An 18904-nucleotide genomic window follows, 5' to 3' on the forward strand; every position below is an offset into this window, starting at 1 on the left:
GTGAGGATTGTATTGAAAATAGACTGAAGGGGGAGAAAGACCATAGGAGGAGACCAGTTAGGAGGCTAATACAGCAATAGGGTAAAAAATTATAATGGCAAGGACCAGGTTATAGAGGTGCAGGTGGTGAGAAGTTGTTGGATTCTGGGAATATCAAGCAAGTACAGCAGACAGAATGTGGGGTGGCAAAAAACAGATGCGTCAAGGAAGAATTCACCATTTTTATCCTGAGTGACTGGAGGAAGGAAGTCACCATTAACAGAGATAGGGAAGAGGAAAGAGGAGCAGGTTTGCGGGGGAAAGACTAGGGTCTTGTTTTGGGATGTATTCAGTCTCAGATGCTTTTTAAACATCTCAGAGGAGTTGTCAAGTACAGCTCATGGAAGTATGTATAGAGGTAAGGGAGAGGTTATGCACATAATAGTGATACTGAGCCTTCTTAAAAAGGACCCTGTTCCATACCCTCTATTTAAAGTAAAAAGGGAAATTTTTAACATGCAACATGAGTAATAAGTTTTAGAAAATTTTCCATCAGAAACATTTTTATAGTTCGGTCACTTAAAGGGTTAAGCTTCAGGCGGGCCCGTGGCTTAGCGGTTAAGTGCGCGCTCTGCTGCTGGCCGCCTGGGTTCAGATCCCCGGCGCTCACCGACACACCGCATCTCCAGCCACGCTGAGGCCGCATCCCACATACAGCAACTAGAAGGATGTGCAACTATGACATGCAACTATCTATTGGGGCTTTGGGGGAAAAAAGGAGGAGGATTGGCAATAGATGTTAGCTCAGAGCTGGTCTTCCTCAGCAAAAAGAGGAGGATTGGCATGGATGTTAGCTCAGGGCTGATCTTCCTCACAAAAAAAAAAGGGTTAAGCTTTGGTTATCAGAATTCCTCAATCCCCAGGAAATCCAAAAGGATGGCACAGTACTGTCATTACTGTGACCATACGAAGCTTAGCTATTTTGCAAATCCCTCCAATTTAACTTCCAAAGTGTGGTCATAATTAATCAAATTTGAAAATCTCTCTATTTTAAAAATTGATGTCCACTCCACAGTGGCTGGCCAATGGCATGCTCCTTCACAGTAAGTGTTTCCACCTCAGGTGAATACAAGAGCTTTCCCCTTTGGCCACCAGATTTTAACAGCCAGGGAGAGCTCCTCACAACATGTATTTGTAGACTTATCTCTGACCAACCCTGGGGACCCAGACTTTGCAACGCCCGGGTGACCTTCGGCATAAGAAAGGAAAGTAAATTTTGCTCTGTATCTGCAAGTGATTTTTGAAAACCTCGGTACTGAAACCTAAATAGCACTAATTTATCAGGGACTATCTAGAATATAAATTTAGATATACTTCCTAGCTTTGGAATCCATATTTCTCTTCATCAACCTTTGGGAAATTGTGATCTCTGAGGTCCTAATAAGCAGAATGCAACAGATTTACCTAAGAATGTACAGTATGTCAGTAGAAACCAAGCAAAACACTATTTCAGATTGTTCACCTACAGTTAAGTAAAGGACAGAAAACACTGAATCGTCACAACTATTTGAGAGAGCAGTATAATGCCTTCCTTCTTATGTCTGAAGAAATGGTCACATGTGGCTAGGAAGACAAGCTAAGGAGCATTTGCTGCATGTCAGAAGGATTGTACTAGTAGCAATATAGAAATGAATAAGACAAGGTGCTTGTCCCAGGTCATAAACAGTTGGAAGAAAAAAGATTTTTTTACCTCTATCTCCCAAACAGCCACATGTTTAAATATTGTAGGTCTTTCTGACTCTGTTCTATCACTTTTGAGTTAAAATGAATTCCTTTGCCAAAATCCCAACGCATTAATCCTATCAGAGCTAAAAGAAATGTAAAACATGACAGATCTTCAAGAAAAGTTATAGATCGGATTTTAGACTCAAAAAGGAATTTTTTTGTAGGGACTGTTTTTAAAATTAAAAACAGATCATCCTTTAAAAAATGACATCCAGTAAAAAATGACAGTCTCTCATAAGGTGAGAGTATAATAATAGGAATATTGGAAGAATTAAGAGTATGAATAATAAAAATGTGTAAAGTTATTGGGTCTCTTGAGAAGAAAGCACTCTATTAATATCCAGCTGTGTCTCTCTGTGTACTAATTCTCTATTGAAATGCACAGTCCAACCAGATCCACCCATTGGCCTCAACTGGACTTTACTGAACATCAGTTTAACGGGGATTCATGCAGATATCCAGGTGAGATGGGAACCACCACCCAATGCAGATGTTCAGAAGGGATGGATAGTCCTGGAGTATGAACTGCAATACAAAGAAGTGAATGAGACCCAGTGGAAAATGGTAAGTTTTACATCTCACACTTAAAAATCTTTAACTTTTCTTTTTATTTCAACAATCCCCTCTCATTTATAATGAGACTTCCTTTTGACCTAATACCACACACTCATATTATATGCTCCATAATTTTTTTTTTTTCATGAGGAAGATCAGCCCTGAGCTAACATCCATGCCAATCCTCCTCTTTTTGCTGAGGAAGACCAGCCCTGAGCTAACATCTATTGCCGATCCTCCTCCTTTGTTTCCCTTTTTCTCCCCAAAGCCCCAGTAGATAGTTGCATGTCATAGTTGCACATCCTTCTAGTTGCTGTATGTGGGACGCGGCCTCAGCATGGCCGGAGAAGCAGTGCGTCGGTGCGCGCCCGGGATCCAAACCCAGGCTGCCAGTAGCAGAGCGCACGCACTTAACCACTAAGCCACGGGGCCAGCCCCTCCATAATTTCTTATTTGAGGAAAACTGACATAATCAGTAAAATATCATCTTGGAATTCTGTCCGACAGCAGATACTTACATAGAGCTTATATGGAAGGAAAGGAAAACTGTTTCCCCAGTCATCCTTGGTGTCCAGTTTAACTTTAGAATAAAGTCCTATACTCTAGTCACTTAGCTGTCTATGAGGATGTGGCTAAACATGGACAGGGTTATGATCAAGGTCAACAGTGAGCTATGGCTAAATATTCTCCCATGATTTTAGTTGCTACTGCTCACAAGACCCCCATTAAAATAAGTTCTCAAGTGACTCCAGGAGGGAAACAGAGGGAGGGAATTTGTCCCTTAGAAGTTTCAGAAGGATGTTTTATTATGTACCTCAGGGGAGAATCAAGCTAAGAGGTTTTTACGTAGGCAAGTAGCATGGTACTGGTTGACCTCTGAACTCCTCACTTCCCTGCCAAGTGTATGGGAACTCGGCACTTAGATAAATTCCACATGGCACACAACAAGAAGAAAAACAGGATTATCATGCTGTTCCCAATATAACTAATTCTAAATCAGTCTAACCACAGCCACAGCTCTGGCCAAGCTAAGTGGTTTCTGGCCAGTCATCAGGTCGTGCCCAGCAGCCTGGCACAGCCTCACTCCCAGAATTTTGAGACACCAGGCTCTGTCCATTCAGTGAACTGCTGGAAAAGAAGCCAATTTTGTCATTAGAGGAAAGTTAAGTTTGAAGCAGCTTTTGAACAGTTAAATATTGGGCTTTGAGGTTCTGTTTTCGGAATCATTTTAGTTTAGATATCTGTTCTGTAACCTGGTACAAGAAAGCCTGGTTGGATGCTGAGTCAAACAAGACTTTCTATATTCAAGCTATAATCAAACATTTATTCAGCAACCAGGTCTTGAAATAACTGCTGTGCCCAAGACACTGTGCTAGGTACCCCAGGGCAACAGTTCTCAAAGTGTGAACCCTGGACCCCTGAGGGTCTCTGAGACCTTTTCAGAGAGTCCACAAGGTGAAGACTATTTTCTATAGTCTATAATAATACTAAAATGTTATTTCCTTTTTTCATTGTGTTGAGATTTGCACTGATGGTACAAAAGTAATGGTGGGAAAACTGCCATCGCCTTAGCGCAAATCAAGGCAGGAGTTCCAAACTGTACTGATAAGTCACACTCTTCTTCACCACCATGCACTCATGGTAAAGAAGGAGGAGAGCTAGTTTCACATAAGAATGCCCTTGATGACGCTGTAAAAAATTATTAATTTTATTAAAGCTCAACTTTTGAGTACACAGCTTTTTAAATATTCTGACACATGGGAAATACACATAAAGCATTTCTGCTCCATACCAAGGTTGTATGGTTGTCTTGAGGAAAAGCACTTAAATGGCTGAACTGCCCACTGAACTAGCTGCTTTTTGCATGGAACACCTTTTTTACTTGAAAGAACAAATGGTTATTTATATTTGAGTAAGCAAATATTTGGCAAATGTCTCTTGAAAAAGAATGAAGTGACCATATCACTTCAAGAAAAACAATTGACAGTATTTGTTGCCAATCAAAAAATTTGAGCTTTCAAGGGAAAATTAGAATTTTGGAAAACTTGCATCTATCTGCAGCCATGAGCTTGATAGCTTTCCCAATCTTTGAAGACTTTTCTGATGAGATCAATGGTGATATTAGCGAAAGTGGTTTATTTATATATTGTATAATAAAATGTATGAACACTTAGAAAATCTGCCTAACTCAGTGAATGAATATTTTCCAAATGACTAATACATGATGTAACCAAAATCATGCATGGGGAATGGTCCTTTCAAAGTACTAGATGGAACGGTGGATTTTAATGTAACAAAGTATGAAAGATTCATTGGTAAGGTTTCAGATTCCACATTGCAGTTAACCTTTAAGAAACTACCACTTGTTTAGTTTTGGTGTTCATTTTGGTGTTCAAGAAGAATTTCCACAATTATCTGAAAAGGGTATTAAAATATCCCTGTTTTTCCTCACTGTATATCTGTGTGAGATCAGATTTTATTCATGCACTTCGACCAAGACAACACATCCTCACAAATTTAATTCAGAAACAGATGTAAAAATACAGCCATCTTCTATTAAGCCAGACATTAAAGTGATATGCAAAAATGTAAAATAATGTCACTCTTCTCACTATAATTTTGTTGTTTTGGAAAGTACAATAATTTTTATAAAAATATGTTAACGTAAAAACCAATTCATTATTTTAATTTTAAAATGAGTGTTTTTAAATTTCTCAGTTTCAATTTCAAATATGGTAAGTGGTGATAGGTATAACTGAAATAAACCAAATCTTTGGGATTCTCAATAATTTTTAAGAATGTAAAAGAGTCTTAAACAAAAAAGTTTGACAACCTAGAAAAAGCAAAGACGTAAGTCAGAACGTTAGCATTCATAGATTTACTAATCATAGTTTAAACCCTGAAAGTCCATGGCGGGTAGTTATGTCTCAGCTGAGGCACAAATAGGAAACTCACACCCTGAGCCAGGTGCACGTGACCCAAGAGACCATCAGGGCTGCATCCCAATGTAGCTTTGTTGCATTTTTCATTGCACCCCTGATAAATCTCATGAGATAGTCGGAAGGGGTCAGTTAACTTTTACTTTACTTACCTTTTATGAATGAAGTTATATATTCTTGGTATTTCTAAGTTTGGTAACTTGGACAGAGTTGTCATGAATATCAAGGGTGTATCTATAAGCACTGACCTCTCTCTTGAAGAAACCCACCGTCTAATTTGTTATAAGCACAAGAGTCATAAGCATAGAAAGAAGAGAGGTTTGTAAGTAGAGGGGGAAAATGCTAGTGTTTATTGCTTGAATCAGGAATTCATATTACTGTTTGACAATATTGCATTTGGTATTACTTTGCCTCTGTTTTTTATTAAATATGTTTTGAATGTAAAAGTAATACTAATGACCATGTAGTTGCTTACATCTATTTACCTACTAAACCAAGTTGAGAATTTATGGTTTTTTAAAGACTGGATGGATGGCATTTATGAGCCATTTCTTGAGCACCCACTGTATACTTGCTATTGTGCTGGCCTTTGGAAATGCAAAGATAACAAAGGCATTGTTTGCCCCTAGGGAATTTGCAAAGTAACAGAGAAATTTCAGCAGTGAAATACAAGAAGTAATATAAGAGGTATATTATCTGGCAGGATGGAGTAGGGAAAAGTGCCAGGAAAGACTTCTTAGGATATCGGCAATACTTGCACTGAGGATTGGCCAAGAGTAGGTGTTCCCTCACAGGGAGGTGGCAGGGTTCAGTGTGGCTGTAGGAGCCATGTGAGCAAGTTTGAGTTTGGTGAGGAAGGTTGAGGGAAGATGGAGAAGGGGACATAGGTAGAATCACTGAGGGCCCCTTTTTGGTTCTGTTATTAGTGAAATCTGCAAAGAAATAATATTGGTGGCAATACCAGAGAAAATAGGGCTTTAAGAATGGAAACACAGGCTTTAAAAAATACTTTAAGAAAAATAGTAAGTTTAATATTCAGAATTCTGTCTTTACAAAAGCATTTTAGGACTACAAATATTTTATATATTAAGAAGCTTGCATAAAAGACACAAGGTAACCATCCCATGTACATATGGGAAAAAAGAGGTACTTTGTGAGTAGAAATTAACTGAGGTGAAAGGAAAATTTGTTTTAGAAGCTGAAGGCCCAGCTTCTGACTTAATAAAACAAATTATGAGAATCTTATTTATGTGAAAAACCCATGCTGTTGAAAAAGGGAGTATTCCTAGTTTTCTACAAACAGAAACAAGATGTTCTACCTGAAAACATGTGAAAAGCACATATTGAATACCTGGTTTGAGTATTTGACTTGGAAGAAAACACTATCATTAGTTAGGTCTGCATCTTTGATAGCAACGTGTCTTAAATGTCTAATAGCCTCACTTACCCTTCCCTGGGAAGGTAAAGGATATGCCGGCCTTAAGGGTTGTGGTACCCTGATGTTCATTACGCAAGGACTCCAGTGACTTTTCTTCACCAATTTTGAATAGCATACTATTTTGAGGTGGTTTTAAACCTTCTAGAACAAGCAGATTAGATATGTAGTTGCTTCTAATGGAATTATTTGAAAGTTCAGTTAAGGCAACCATGATTTTTTTAGGACCTTTTGCAATTCTGTGATCACATGAATGACTACCCAGAATTTCCAAAGAACAGAGATAGATAGATAGATAGGTAGATAGATAGATAGATAGATAGATAGATAGATAGATAGATAGACCGACCGGATAGATAGGTAGGTAGGTAGATAGATAATGTACATATGACTATAATTTGTTTCAGTGTGGAAATATGTTTTTTTTCTGTTTTTATGTCTTCATACAAAACTATAATATCCCTAAGAATAGGCAACATATCTGTAGTCTTCTTTATAGTTCTGTCATTGTCTATAATAATTCTATTATGCTTTGATCTTAGCAGAATATTTGACAGCCTAATGCAAAGATATAGCTGCATTTCTTTAAACAAGTCTATCATATCTTTCGGTTTACACCAAAATAAATTAAAGGACAATTATCTGTTTAACAAAATGATTCTTTACGAAGTTATTTGCCTTGAGCTTTCTTTAAATAACAAACTCCACGAGTGCATTATAAAATATTACCTACTTTACAGAAATTTATTTTGAATACAAATGCAGAAACACCTTATAGAGTTTATTGCATTGAGTTGTTGACTCTCTAACCAATAAGTTTTATATTTTATCTTAAAAGATGGACCCGGTATTGTCTACATCAGTTCCAGTGTACTCATTGAGACTGGATAAAGAATATGAAGTGCGTGTAAGATCCAGACAACGAAATTCTGAAAAATATGGCGAGTTCAGTGAGGTGCTCTGTGTAACACTTCCTCAAATGAGCCCATTGGCATGTGAAGAAGGTAAAATAAAAGATTTAAAATGGCAGCCAACGTGGCTTTTGTCAATATATGGTGATACATTCCCTACATTGTTAGGGTGTTGTCCAGATCAAGATACATTAGTATCAAGTGTCAGGGTAAGAGACCTCGAGCTCACTATCTATATCAGGTATTATCCATTACAAAAGTGGAAGGAGGATTTAGTTTTCAAATTATTGACTTCAGGAAAAGTCCTGGGGTAGGTGCAAGTTAAAGAGGGGAAGATACACTAAGATATTAATGGAAAGTATCTCTGGATAGCAAAATTTCAGTGATTCTTTTCTTTATATGTTTCTGTATTTCTAAAATTTTCTACAATGAGTTCATTTTGCATTATAATCAGAACAAATGTTTTTCAAATTCATAGTGAAGAAATTCTGTATCCATATGGATGGACGTATATGTGGCATCTAAGAGAAAGCTTAACATTGAGTCAGCATAGGTAGTCAATGGCAGGCGCTTATTGGTCTTACAAAGTTTAGGTGTGGCTTTTACCTGGAGGAAGGCTTAATAAGTACTGTGCCAGTTATGCTCAAGAGTAACATGGAACATTTGAAGATCCTACATAAGAGAAATACGAAGATAATTAAAGTTTAAAGAAATGAGACCTATAAATTCAGAATAAAAGAATTGAAGCTTTTAGATACAGAAATAAAGAAAGCTGCTTAACAATGAACAGTAAGTGTATAAAGTATTATCACTCCCAAATGGGAATTGGCTATATAGCTCATCTCCATTAAAAGCAGAAGGTTTACAGGGTCAGATGAGGAGCTGAGTTTTGTTATATGAAACAATCACAAGCTACAGAGAAATGAAATTTATATTTCTGCATTTACGGTACAGGTGTTGTTGCACTCTATTTCAGTGGTTATCAAATGAAATTACTGACTTTACTAGATGAATACAAATTAGAAAATATTTTTATGTGAAAAAGGAAAGTGAAACGTAAACTTCAACTGTTCCTCATGCTCTGAGTGAGATATTGTTCTTGTGTGTTTCAGATGTCCGGTTTCCATGGTTCTTAATTATTATCCTTGGAATATTTGGGCTAACAGTGATATTATTTTTGTTCATATTTTCTAAACAGCAAAGGTAGGTGTGATATAGTCTAATTGATATGTTTTCGCCAGTTTTGCAAACGTGTTTCCATTTGTTGTTTGATATTTCCTCTTGCAAATCATGAGTAAAAATTTTAATTAACCAGGTAAAACATTATCTCCAGTTATACATTAACCACTTTGTTGTGTTCATCATAGAGAATTCATAGATTTCAGTTCTATCTAGGAAGCTATATAGAACATCAAGAGGCTGAGGCTAGTGACTGCACACCTTGTCATATGCACCACTTTAACAAAACTATTATCTCAGAGCTGCCTCTTCACTTCTTCAAAATCCTGAATAAGTTGGCCCATTCATTCCAGGACCATAAGGTAGCCTGAGCTTTTGGCTGAGTTTGACGCAGTCCTAATGTACAGTCATATGTCACTGACTGACAGAGATACGTTCTAAGAAATGTGTTAGACGATTTCGTCATTGTGCGAACATCACAGAGTGTCTTACACAAATCCACATGGTCTAGCCTACTACACACCTAGGCTATATGGTACTAATCTTATGGGACCACAGTCGTATATGTGGTCCGTCATTGATTTAAATGTCATTATACAGCACATGACTGTACAAGAAAATTTAAGTGGCAAACTAAAGCTACCTAGATAATTCAATCTAATAAAGCCTTTTTAGACTTCATATGATGGCAATTTCAAGTAAATTCAGGTTTTATTTAAATTATTTGGGTATTTATGATTTGGTATTTTACCTGCTTTTGTAAACACAACTAAAATTCTAAGTTTGAAGAAGTTCCATTCTGTATTCTCTTGGAGTGAAAAGACTTTGGTTCCAGTTATTATTCTGCCACTGCTATTTGATCCCATTTGAGTCCCTTAACCTCTTTGGGCCACCATGTTCTCATGGGTAATGTGAGGGTGTTGAATTATATGACCTTTACATTTTCGTTAAGCTGTAAAAGCTAATCTTTCTATTTTTCTTTCTGAAAGAAACTCAGTACAGAGCACAGGAAATTTTAATACAAAATATAGAAAAAATTATTGGTACCAATTGCCAGTTTTCTTACATTTAGAATATTTTTAAAGTCCCATGGGTTAATCTTGCTCTTTCTCCTAGAATCGGGGTGACCAACACTCCCAGTTTGCCTGGGACTTCCCTAGTTTTAGCACTGAAAGTCCTGTCCCAGGAAACCCCTCAGTTCCAGGCAAACCAAGATGGTTGGTCATCCTACCTAGAATTGAAGACAAGTTCTCCAGCTGAAGTCAAGAGGCATCTACAAATCAAAATAGGATCTATGTGAATATATTTAATTTGTTTTTTGAAGTTATATGGCATTTGTAAACATCAAAATAGAATTTTAGTAGAAAGAAGAATTCTCAGATGCTAGAGTTCTAGAGTGTCAAGCATGCTAAAAGTCTCCAAATGAATGCAGAAAGGATTATTTTTCATCGAGTTTCATCTCCAATTTTATAATGTAAACCAATGGGAAAGCAAATGCACTCTGCAGTATTTCATTTTGCACCTAACTTTCTAGCAATATTTCTGTTTTACAAACACATCTATTATAAAATAGGACAACACAGTTTTCAATTGTTTGGGGAAAATTTAGTAAATAAATAAATTTTTAAGATTTTAAGTAATTTATATATTTAAGTAATGCCAACAACAAAGGAGCCAAATTATTCTGTTGATTAATTTGAATTCATTGATCTGTACAGTTGCTGGGCTAATTTATATGTAACTGCAGTAGATAAACCCACTCTGTCTATAAATTAATTTACTCTTAACATTAGCTATCAATTTCGAGTCATTGTGAAGGCTGAATAAATTTGTTATTTTGCTTAACTATATTAGTTAACAATATTTGTAAGAAAAAGTAATCTTCTGAACAAATAGGATTTCAAAGAAAATATATTAACCTTTATCTAAAAGAGTGTTTTTTATGAATAATGAAGTTCTTAACTATGACGCTAGGTCAAAATCACCAAATTGTAAAAGTTTTTTGAAATCTTTTTGTACTTTCAAATTTCCTGTGCTAAATTAAGTTCTTTGTAGAAAAGAATTAATTTTTCTCTTTCATTTGCCCATAAAAATCCTTATTATTGTCTAAATTTCCATGTTCTAATGAAAGTAGGAAATAGTAGAAAATAATTGTCAGCAGGTGTGGGAAAAACATGTAGTTCTAATAATTAAAATGACATCCCAAAGAATGAGGTGCCGTGTCAACTTTCCCCAAACCTTAGGGCTGTAAAGGGCTTCAGGTCCTCCATGTCTTTGCTTGAAATTTTTTGAGTCCACAATCTAAGCTACTTTCCTTTTTGTTTTTTGGTGAGGAAGATTGTCCCTGAGCTAACATCTGTGCCAGTCTTCCTCTATTTTGTGTACGGGATGGTCCACAGCATGACCTGATGAGCAGTGTGTAGGTCTGAGCCTGGGGTCCGAACCCATGAACCCCAGGCCAGCGAAGCAGAGTGCGCAAAAGTAACCACTGCGCCACCAGGCCAGCCCTACTTCTCCCTTTTTTAATCCAGATAATTGAGTCAACTGTAGCAAAACTTATCATGTAATGTGGATTTTAATAAAATGATAGCCAAGTCACAAACATAGTTTCATGCCAAGTTATCTTTACTCTATACTCTGTTGTTTCCTCCATTTGAGCTGTTACTAATCAGGAAAGAAATACCTGAATCAGCATAAAACAGGAGAGGCAAACTGGCAAGCTGAAAGCCAAATTCAGCCTGTAGATCCGAGTTTTGTTATTTTATGTTATTTTGATTTTCGAGTAAAGGTTTTGCTACAAAATGTTTACAAAATAGGGAATTTTCACACAAAAATCCATATTTCCAGATTCTCCATAAAAACTGAAAGATCTAGTAAAACTGGATTGATATTCCTGCATGGCAACATGTGCTGAAGCAAAGGACCAGCTCTCCCATTCGAGAAGCATGTACACTATCTAGTTTGTCACCATTCCCGTCTCTCCCTATGACATTGCACCTGGCCTGCTTCATTTATTTGCATGACCTGCTTGGGCCCTATAGGTTGCAAGGTCTGCCACCCTGGCATAAAGTCAACCACAACTCCTAGAAAGCTAACTACTAACATGTGCCCAAATGCATCATCCTCTTCAAAAAGGAGAGGCACCCATTACAAAGTCAAGCATTAGACATTTGGAATCTTTGCTTCCTATAATTAGGGTTATGTTACATTTGTGTATGTTTTTGAACATGTGAAATATTCATTTAGAGATGCAGAACCAAGTAACACAGCAGCGTGACAGAAGGCAAAGGGCCTGGGTTATAGAGTCAGGTACATTGGATTTAAGCCCCAGCTGTATTAAGTATTAGTGCATGATTTGAACACATTCCTTAAATCTCTAAATCTTTCCGCAGATCATATCATCTGCCTCCCTTGTAGTTATATGGGTTAAATAAAATATCTAGTGTAGAGGTTCACAAACTTGTTTTCTAAAGGGCCCAATAGTAAATTTTTAGGCTTTCTGGGCCATGGATCTCTGTCACAACTATTCAACTCTGCCACCGTGGCGGGAAAGCAGCCATAGAGAACGCATATAGAGAAGATGTAAACTAATAAACGTGGCTGTGTTCCAATAAAACTTTGTTTGCAAAAACAGAGGGCAGGCCAGGTTTGGCCCACAGGCTATAATCTGCTGACCCATAGTTTAGTGCAAAATACATCTCCTGGTATCTGGTTTATCAGAAATAGCAGTTATTATTAATAATTTATATTTTTTCCATATCTCCTATTCATTAGTAACAATCGTTTTAATACTTATCCCACTGAGTAAACCTAGCAGAGGCTACTGAAAGTCATTTATAAAATGGAATTTGGTGTATTCCTTGGGTTAGGTAAAAAGGCGGTAGAAATATTCAAAGAATGGGTTCCCTATTGAGTAGACTGGATTGTCCATTCACAGTGAGTGGAATATCAGCTGATATCCAAAAATCAGGTTACCATCCCTGCCCAACAGTGGCATCTCTGACACATAGGGTTTTTTTTTTTTTTTTAAACAACAAAGTGAGTTCGTTGGAGTGAATAATCTCTGAGTTTTTTCTAGAGCTACCATGTTGGTTTTAAAACATAAACTCTAGTTACACTATTAACAAAATAGATAAGTGATTTATTCAGATTTATTCAGGAAATGTTTATTGAGCACCTTCTATGTGCCAGGAATTGTTCTAAGTGCTGGGGATACAATAAGTCACAAGACAGGGAGGATAAACATTGAAATGCATTATGGTCAAAAACTAATTTAAATATTTTGAACAGAAAATGTAAGTGCATCACAGAATTATGTATATAAATCCACAGTGATTAGTCAGCGATAGTCCAAATTTAGTCTGTCCCAACTGAAATGAACCCTGCAGTGACACCCTGGTTAATGAGATCATCTTATATAATTTTTAATTAACGTGAGCTGTGTGGTGTGAACTTATCCCAGTCCATCCTTTTCTGAGGGTGCAAATAATTTTGGCTCCATGTGGGTTGGTTCTTTGTCCTTCTCTATCCTTCCTTCCCTCCTTCCTTCCTCCGTCCCTCCCTCCTTCCTTCCTTCCTCTGCAAATTACTGATGAGATGTACATTAAAATTACCTTCATTGTAACTGAAAGGGAAATTGACTTCAGATGGAATTAAATTTCTCACTCCCAAATGCTAATGCTAGCTGTCAATAAGAGACATTAAGAAAAAAAAGAAGATTATAGGAAAACCATGTTTTATTTAAATTGATTTCAGATGAGGGCTTTTTTGTTCTTTTCTTTTCTTCTATAGTTTTTCCTTATCATTTACTACTTAATATTTTCCTTCTCTTTCTCATATTCCACTTATATAAAGTACCAGAATATTTGGAATAAGTAATAGTACTGCCAATACAGTAGTCTCCCCTTATTCATGGGGGATACATTCCAAGACCCCCAGTGGATGACTGAAACTGCAGATAGTACCAAACCCTACATATACTATGTTTTTTCTTATACATACATACCAACGATAGTTTAACTTATAAATTAGGCACAGTAAGAGATTAACAACAACAACTAATAATAAAATAGAACAATTATAACAATATACTGTAATAAAAATTATATAAATGTGGTCTTTCTCTCTTTCTCTCAAAATATCTTAATTGTACTGTATTTTTGGACTGCAGTTGACCATGGGTAACTGAAACCATGGATAAGTGGGAACTTTGTTGTTAGTGCCATTGAGTCAATTCCAACTCCTAGCAACCCTTTGTACAGCAGAGTGGAACCCTGTCCTGTCATTTTGCCTAGTCCTCTCATCTTTCAGCACTATATCAGACAAAGCTCCACTGCTATTGACAGGGTTTTCATGGCCAATTTTTCTGGAAGTGGGTGGCCAGGTCCTTCTGCCTAGTCTGTCTGTCAGTCTGAAAACTCCACTGAAACCTGTGCGCGATGGCCGACCCTGCTGGTGTTTGAAATAATTGTAGCATAGCTTTCAGCATCACAGCAACACGCATCCATCATGGTATGACAACTGACAGATGGGTGGTGTGGTTCCTTGACCAGGAAACCAATCCAGGCTGTGGCGGTGAGAGCGCCGAATCTTAACCACTAGACCACCAGGGCCGGCTGGGGGGACTACTGTATTTTATTTCTATCTTTTGAAATAAGAGAATGTATAACTTTGAAGATATGTCAAACCAAAATTTTGTTTGTTTTCAAGGATTAAGATGCTGATTCTGCCCCCAGTTCCAGTTCCAAAGATTAAAGGAATTGATCCAGATCTCCTCAAGGTAATTAATAAATTATCTAAATTATAGATAACACTAATTAAATGATACCTGAAGAACATTGTCTTACGTTGAGAGCTTTTGCAAGCTATATGTATCACATTCTATTTTTGTGGCCCTTCTGGAAAAAAGTTTTTTAAAATATTACATATCTTAAAATTATGAGAAGATCTTATGTATTTAAAATTTCTTCACTAATTTATTTTTTATTATATGTTTTTGTTACTGTTGTTCTTATTGTAACCATAATTAGTGTCTGATTGTTATTTGTTAAATCACTTAATCATTGTGAGTTTCTTTTCATAGATCTTCATTTTCTTTCTCTTTCCTAGGAAGGAAAATTAGAAGAGGTGAACACAATCTTAGCTATTCATGACAACTATAAACCTGAATTCTACAATGATGACTCTTGGGTTGAATTCATTGAGCTAGATATTGATGACCCTGATGAAAAGACTGAAGGATCAGACACAGACAGACTTCTAAGCAATGACCATCAGAAATCACTTAATATCCTTGGGGCGAAGGATGACGACTCTGGACGTACCAGCTGTTATGAACCTGACATTCTGGAGACTGATTTCAATGCCAGTGACATGTGTAATGGTACCTCAGAGGTTGCTCAGCCACAAAGGTTAAAAGGGGAAGCAGATCTCTTGTGCCTTGACCAGAAAAATCAAAATGACTCACCTACTAGTAATGCTACCCCTGCTACTAAGCAGCCCAGTGTTATCCTAGCAGAGGAAAACAAACCAAGACCACTTCCTATTGGTGGAACTGAGTCAACTCATCCAGCTGCCCATACTCAGCTAAGCAATCCGAGTTCACTGGCAAACATCGACTTTTACGCCCAGGTAAGCGACATTACGCCAGCAGGGAGTGTGGTCCTTTCCCCGGGCCAAAAGAACAAGGCAGGGATATCCCAGTGTGACATGCATCCTGAAGCGGTCTCACTCTGCCAAGCAAACTTCATCATGGACAACGCCTACTTCTGTGAGGCAGATGCCAAAAAGTGCATTGCCGGGGCCCCTCACGTCGAGGTCGAATCACGTGTAGAGCCAAGCTTTAACCAGGAAGACATTTACATCACCACAGAAAGCCTTACCACTACTGCTGGCAGGTCTGGGACAGCAGAACATCCTTCAAGTTCTGAGATGCCTGTCCCAGACTATACCTCCATTCATATAGTACAATCGCCACAGGGCCTCGTCCTCAATGCTACCGCCTTGCCCTTGCCTGACAAAGAGTTTCTCTCATCGTGTGGCTACGTGAGCACAGACCAACTGAACAAAATCATGCCGTAGCCTTCTTTGATTTCCCATGAGCTATATACTTAATGGCAAAGAGTTGGCTGGGGCATGAATGCTTAAACCAAAACAATGTTTAAACCCTTTTTTGTTGGCAGTGAGAGTATGGATTCTAAATGCCTTTTCCTGAAATGTTGACAGATGATATTAAAAAAATAAGAAGAAGAATGCTTAATCAGATAGATATTCCCGTTGTGAACTGTAAATATTTTAAAGAATTGTCTCAAAGACTGTTTAGTGGCAGTGATTGTCTTGTTATTGTGGGTGTTGATTTTGTGAAACTTAGCATTGAATGGCTATGTTTTTAATGTATAGTAAATCATGCTTTTTGAAAAAGCGAAAAATCAGGTGGCTTTTGCAGTTCAGGAAAATTGAATGCAAATCATAGCACAGATAATTTTTTTTAAATTGGGAACTAAAATTATAGGTAAGAAGACAAAAAATTGTTTGGATATGTAACATTTATTTTGGCATAAATTGATAAAGATATTTTTAATAATTTACACTTCAAGCATGGCTATTTTATATTACACTACACACTGTGTACTGTAGTTCATGCAGACCCGTCTAAAGAATGTAGCAACTACAGTCTAAAGCTGGTTTAATGCTCTGGTCAGTGCACCTAAAGAAAAACAAACAAGTTAGTTTTTTACAAGGCCCTTTTTATACCTCCTGAAACTCCTTAAACAATTCTAAAAGGATTGTAATTACCTGCATTATTGGAACATGCTCGTTTTATCTGAATTTTTAAACTAATATTTGTTAATTTAGAAAACTTTAAAATGTTTGCACAAGTCAACTTATCATGAACCAAAAAACAAACAGCCAAACAGAAAACCCTTTCTTACCCAAATTTTGGTTCATGTCAGAGAGCTACATACTAAGAGAAGTAGAAAGTATAGCTGGTCCCTGTTGACCAGGTTGCTTGAGTGTTGCAGTTGCACATGGAGTGAGTTTTTTCATGATCCGAGTTCACGCAGATCATGAGGGGTAAGCCCTAGAGCCTCCGCAGCAGTATCTTCAAACACAACTTGATTTTATTTCATAGTTCTAAGAAGGGAATAAGGTACAAGAAGCACTTTGTAAGTTGAAGCAGGTCGAAATGAAGTTAACCAGATAATGGAATAAAAAGTTCAAGAAATAGCTTTTTGTTTCACAGCCTATAGCCAGACACATCCTCATTATTCATGGTAATGAGAAACAGAAGGAACAAGATTTTAAATCCCCCCAGATAACTCAAAATTTACTTAAACCAATAGCAGAAACTTTCTTCCTCACCAGGCCTTTTATAGGATTTATTTAAAGAATTAAAAGAAGAAATTTCATCATTTTGTTATTTCTCCTCAGAGTGGATTGGCCTCAAAGCAGGGGAAGGAGAAGCCTGTGTAATTTATAAATTATTTTTCAATCCCTGAATAACCTAAACATCATTCTTCGGAGCATTGGGATTGCTCCTCAAAAGGTTTGTCAAAAAGAGAAGAATCTCATCTCACTAAAGAATGCTTCTCACTTTAAGTATTTTTTTTAAAAGGTTAATAAAACTTTAAAGTTAGCTTTAACTTAAACAGTATTTGCCATTTAGCTCAGACCGTTTTGGGAAACAAGCTTAATGGTTGGTAATTTTAAATTCCCTCTTTCTTGCAGGAAGGACAGTGAAAAGCTAGAATTGGGTGTTTATAAAGTTCAACATGTTACTTCGTAATAGATGTTTAGTAGATTTTCTGCTACCTTGCTGCTATGGTTTTCTCTAAGAGCTACATAATTTAGTTTCATATACAATTTCATCAATGTAGAACCTAATTCAACTTAAAACTGTGTGTTTGGGAAAACTCTGACTATTTCACAATAGGCTGACAACATTTCTATAGCCAAAAATAGCTAAATACCTCAATCAGTCTCAGAATGTCATTTTGGTACTTTGCTGGCCACACAAGCCATTATTCACTAGTATGACTAGTTGTGTCCTGCAGTTTATATTTAACTTTCTTTATGTCTGTGGATTTTTTTCCTTCAAAGTTTAATAAATTTATTTTCTTGGAATTGTGTGGTATGCTTCTGTTGTCAAACACCCACATGAAAAGCATCCTAAACCAGACTACATACTGTCAGTTCTTCACACTGTAGGGGGAGCTTAGCACATTTGGTTAAACACATTGGCAATGGGTGTGAAGATTTGTGTTATGTGCTGGAATATATAGAGGCAAAGGAGGCAGCTCCCTACCTCTCTTTCTTGAGGAAACAGGAACCCAGCTCAAAAATATCCTGCTGGGGGCCCACCCAGTGACATAGTGGCATAGTGGTTAAGTTCCCTCTGTGCTTAGGCAGCCTGGGGTTCTCAGGTTCGGATCTCGGGCAGACCTGCACACCACTCATCAAGCCATGCTGTGATGGAGATCCACATACAAAATAGAGAAAGATCGGCACAGATGTTAGCTCAGGGACAATCTTCCTCAAGCAAAAAGAGGAAGATTGCCAACAGATATTAGCTCAGGGCCAATCTTCCTCACTTAAAAAAAAAAAAATCCTGCTGGCTTGCCTGGACTGCGCCCTCTTCTCAGCCTGCTAACTCCTCATGGGTGGAGGCTCTTACAGCCATGTTTTGTTGGACACATCATACCTTGCTTGACATGTGGGGGGTAGGGGGGGAAGGGTGAGGATGAGAGAGTGGGGCTTGAACCTTGTCTTTAAGCTGCATTTCTAGCTTGAGCATGTTGCCTGGAAAAAGGAAAAGCAGCTCCTCCTCTACCATTCATGCATTATCACAAGCCAGTTTGTCAGACTAGCTACTTGTCATCTTGAGAAGCGGATAATAAGTCAAGCCTGGGAGGGAGGTCAGTTAGGTAGGTTATGTAGAAGCCTAAGAAAACGGTAAAGCCATAAAGCATAGAGTCCTCTACAGGAGCTCCAGGTGGGTTAGCTACTAAATCACAGGCTCCCGTGCAGGCGCTGGGTCCTGAGAGGTGAGAGTCCGATGGCATTGATGGCACTGAACAATAATCTATTGCTTCAGCAAGTTGAAGGCAATTGCCACAACTTTT

At 37.5% G+C, this 18904-nt stretch overlaps 1 protein-coding gene across 1 annotated transcript in view; it reads left to right on the forward strand.

Annotated features, from left to right (window-relative positions):
- The window catches only part of GHR (growth hormone receptor), a 256156-nt gene extending 238256 nt beyond the window's left edge, over positions 1-17900 (forward strand). The window contains exons 6-10 of the mRNA XM_014781605.2: positions 2150-2328; positions 7532-7697; positions 8717-8807; positions 14493-14562; positions 14892-17900. Coding sequence (XP_014637091.1) covers positions 2150-2328; positions 7532-7697; positions 8717-8807; positions 14493-14562; positions 14892-15863 — 1478 coding nt within the window. The 3' untranslated portion in view covers positions 15864-17900. The remainder of the gene's footprint in view (positions 1-2149; positions 2329-7531; positions 7698-8716; positions 8808-14492; positions 14563-14891) is intronic.
- Positions 17901-18904: the final 1004 nt, after the last annotated feature.

This window comes from Ceratotherium simum, chromosome 18 (genome assembly GCF_057802395.1).
Source record: "Ceratotherium simum simum isolate JZ-2026a chromosome 18, ASM5780239v1, whole genome shotgun sequence".
Taxonomy (NCBI): Eukaryota; Metazoa; Chordata; class Mammalia; order Perissodactyla; family Rhinocerotidae; genus Ceratotherium; species Ceratotherium simum.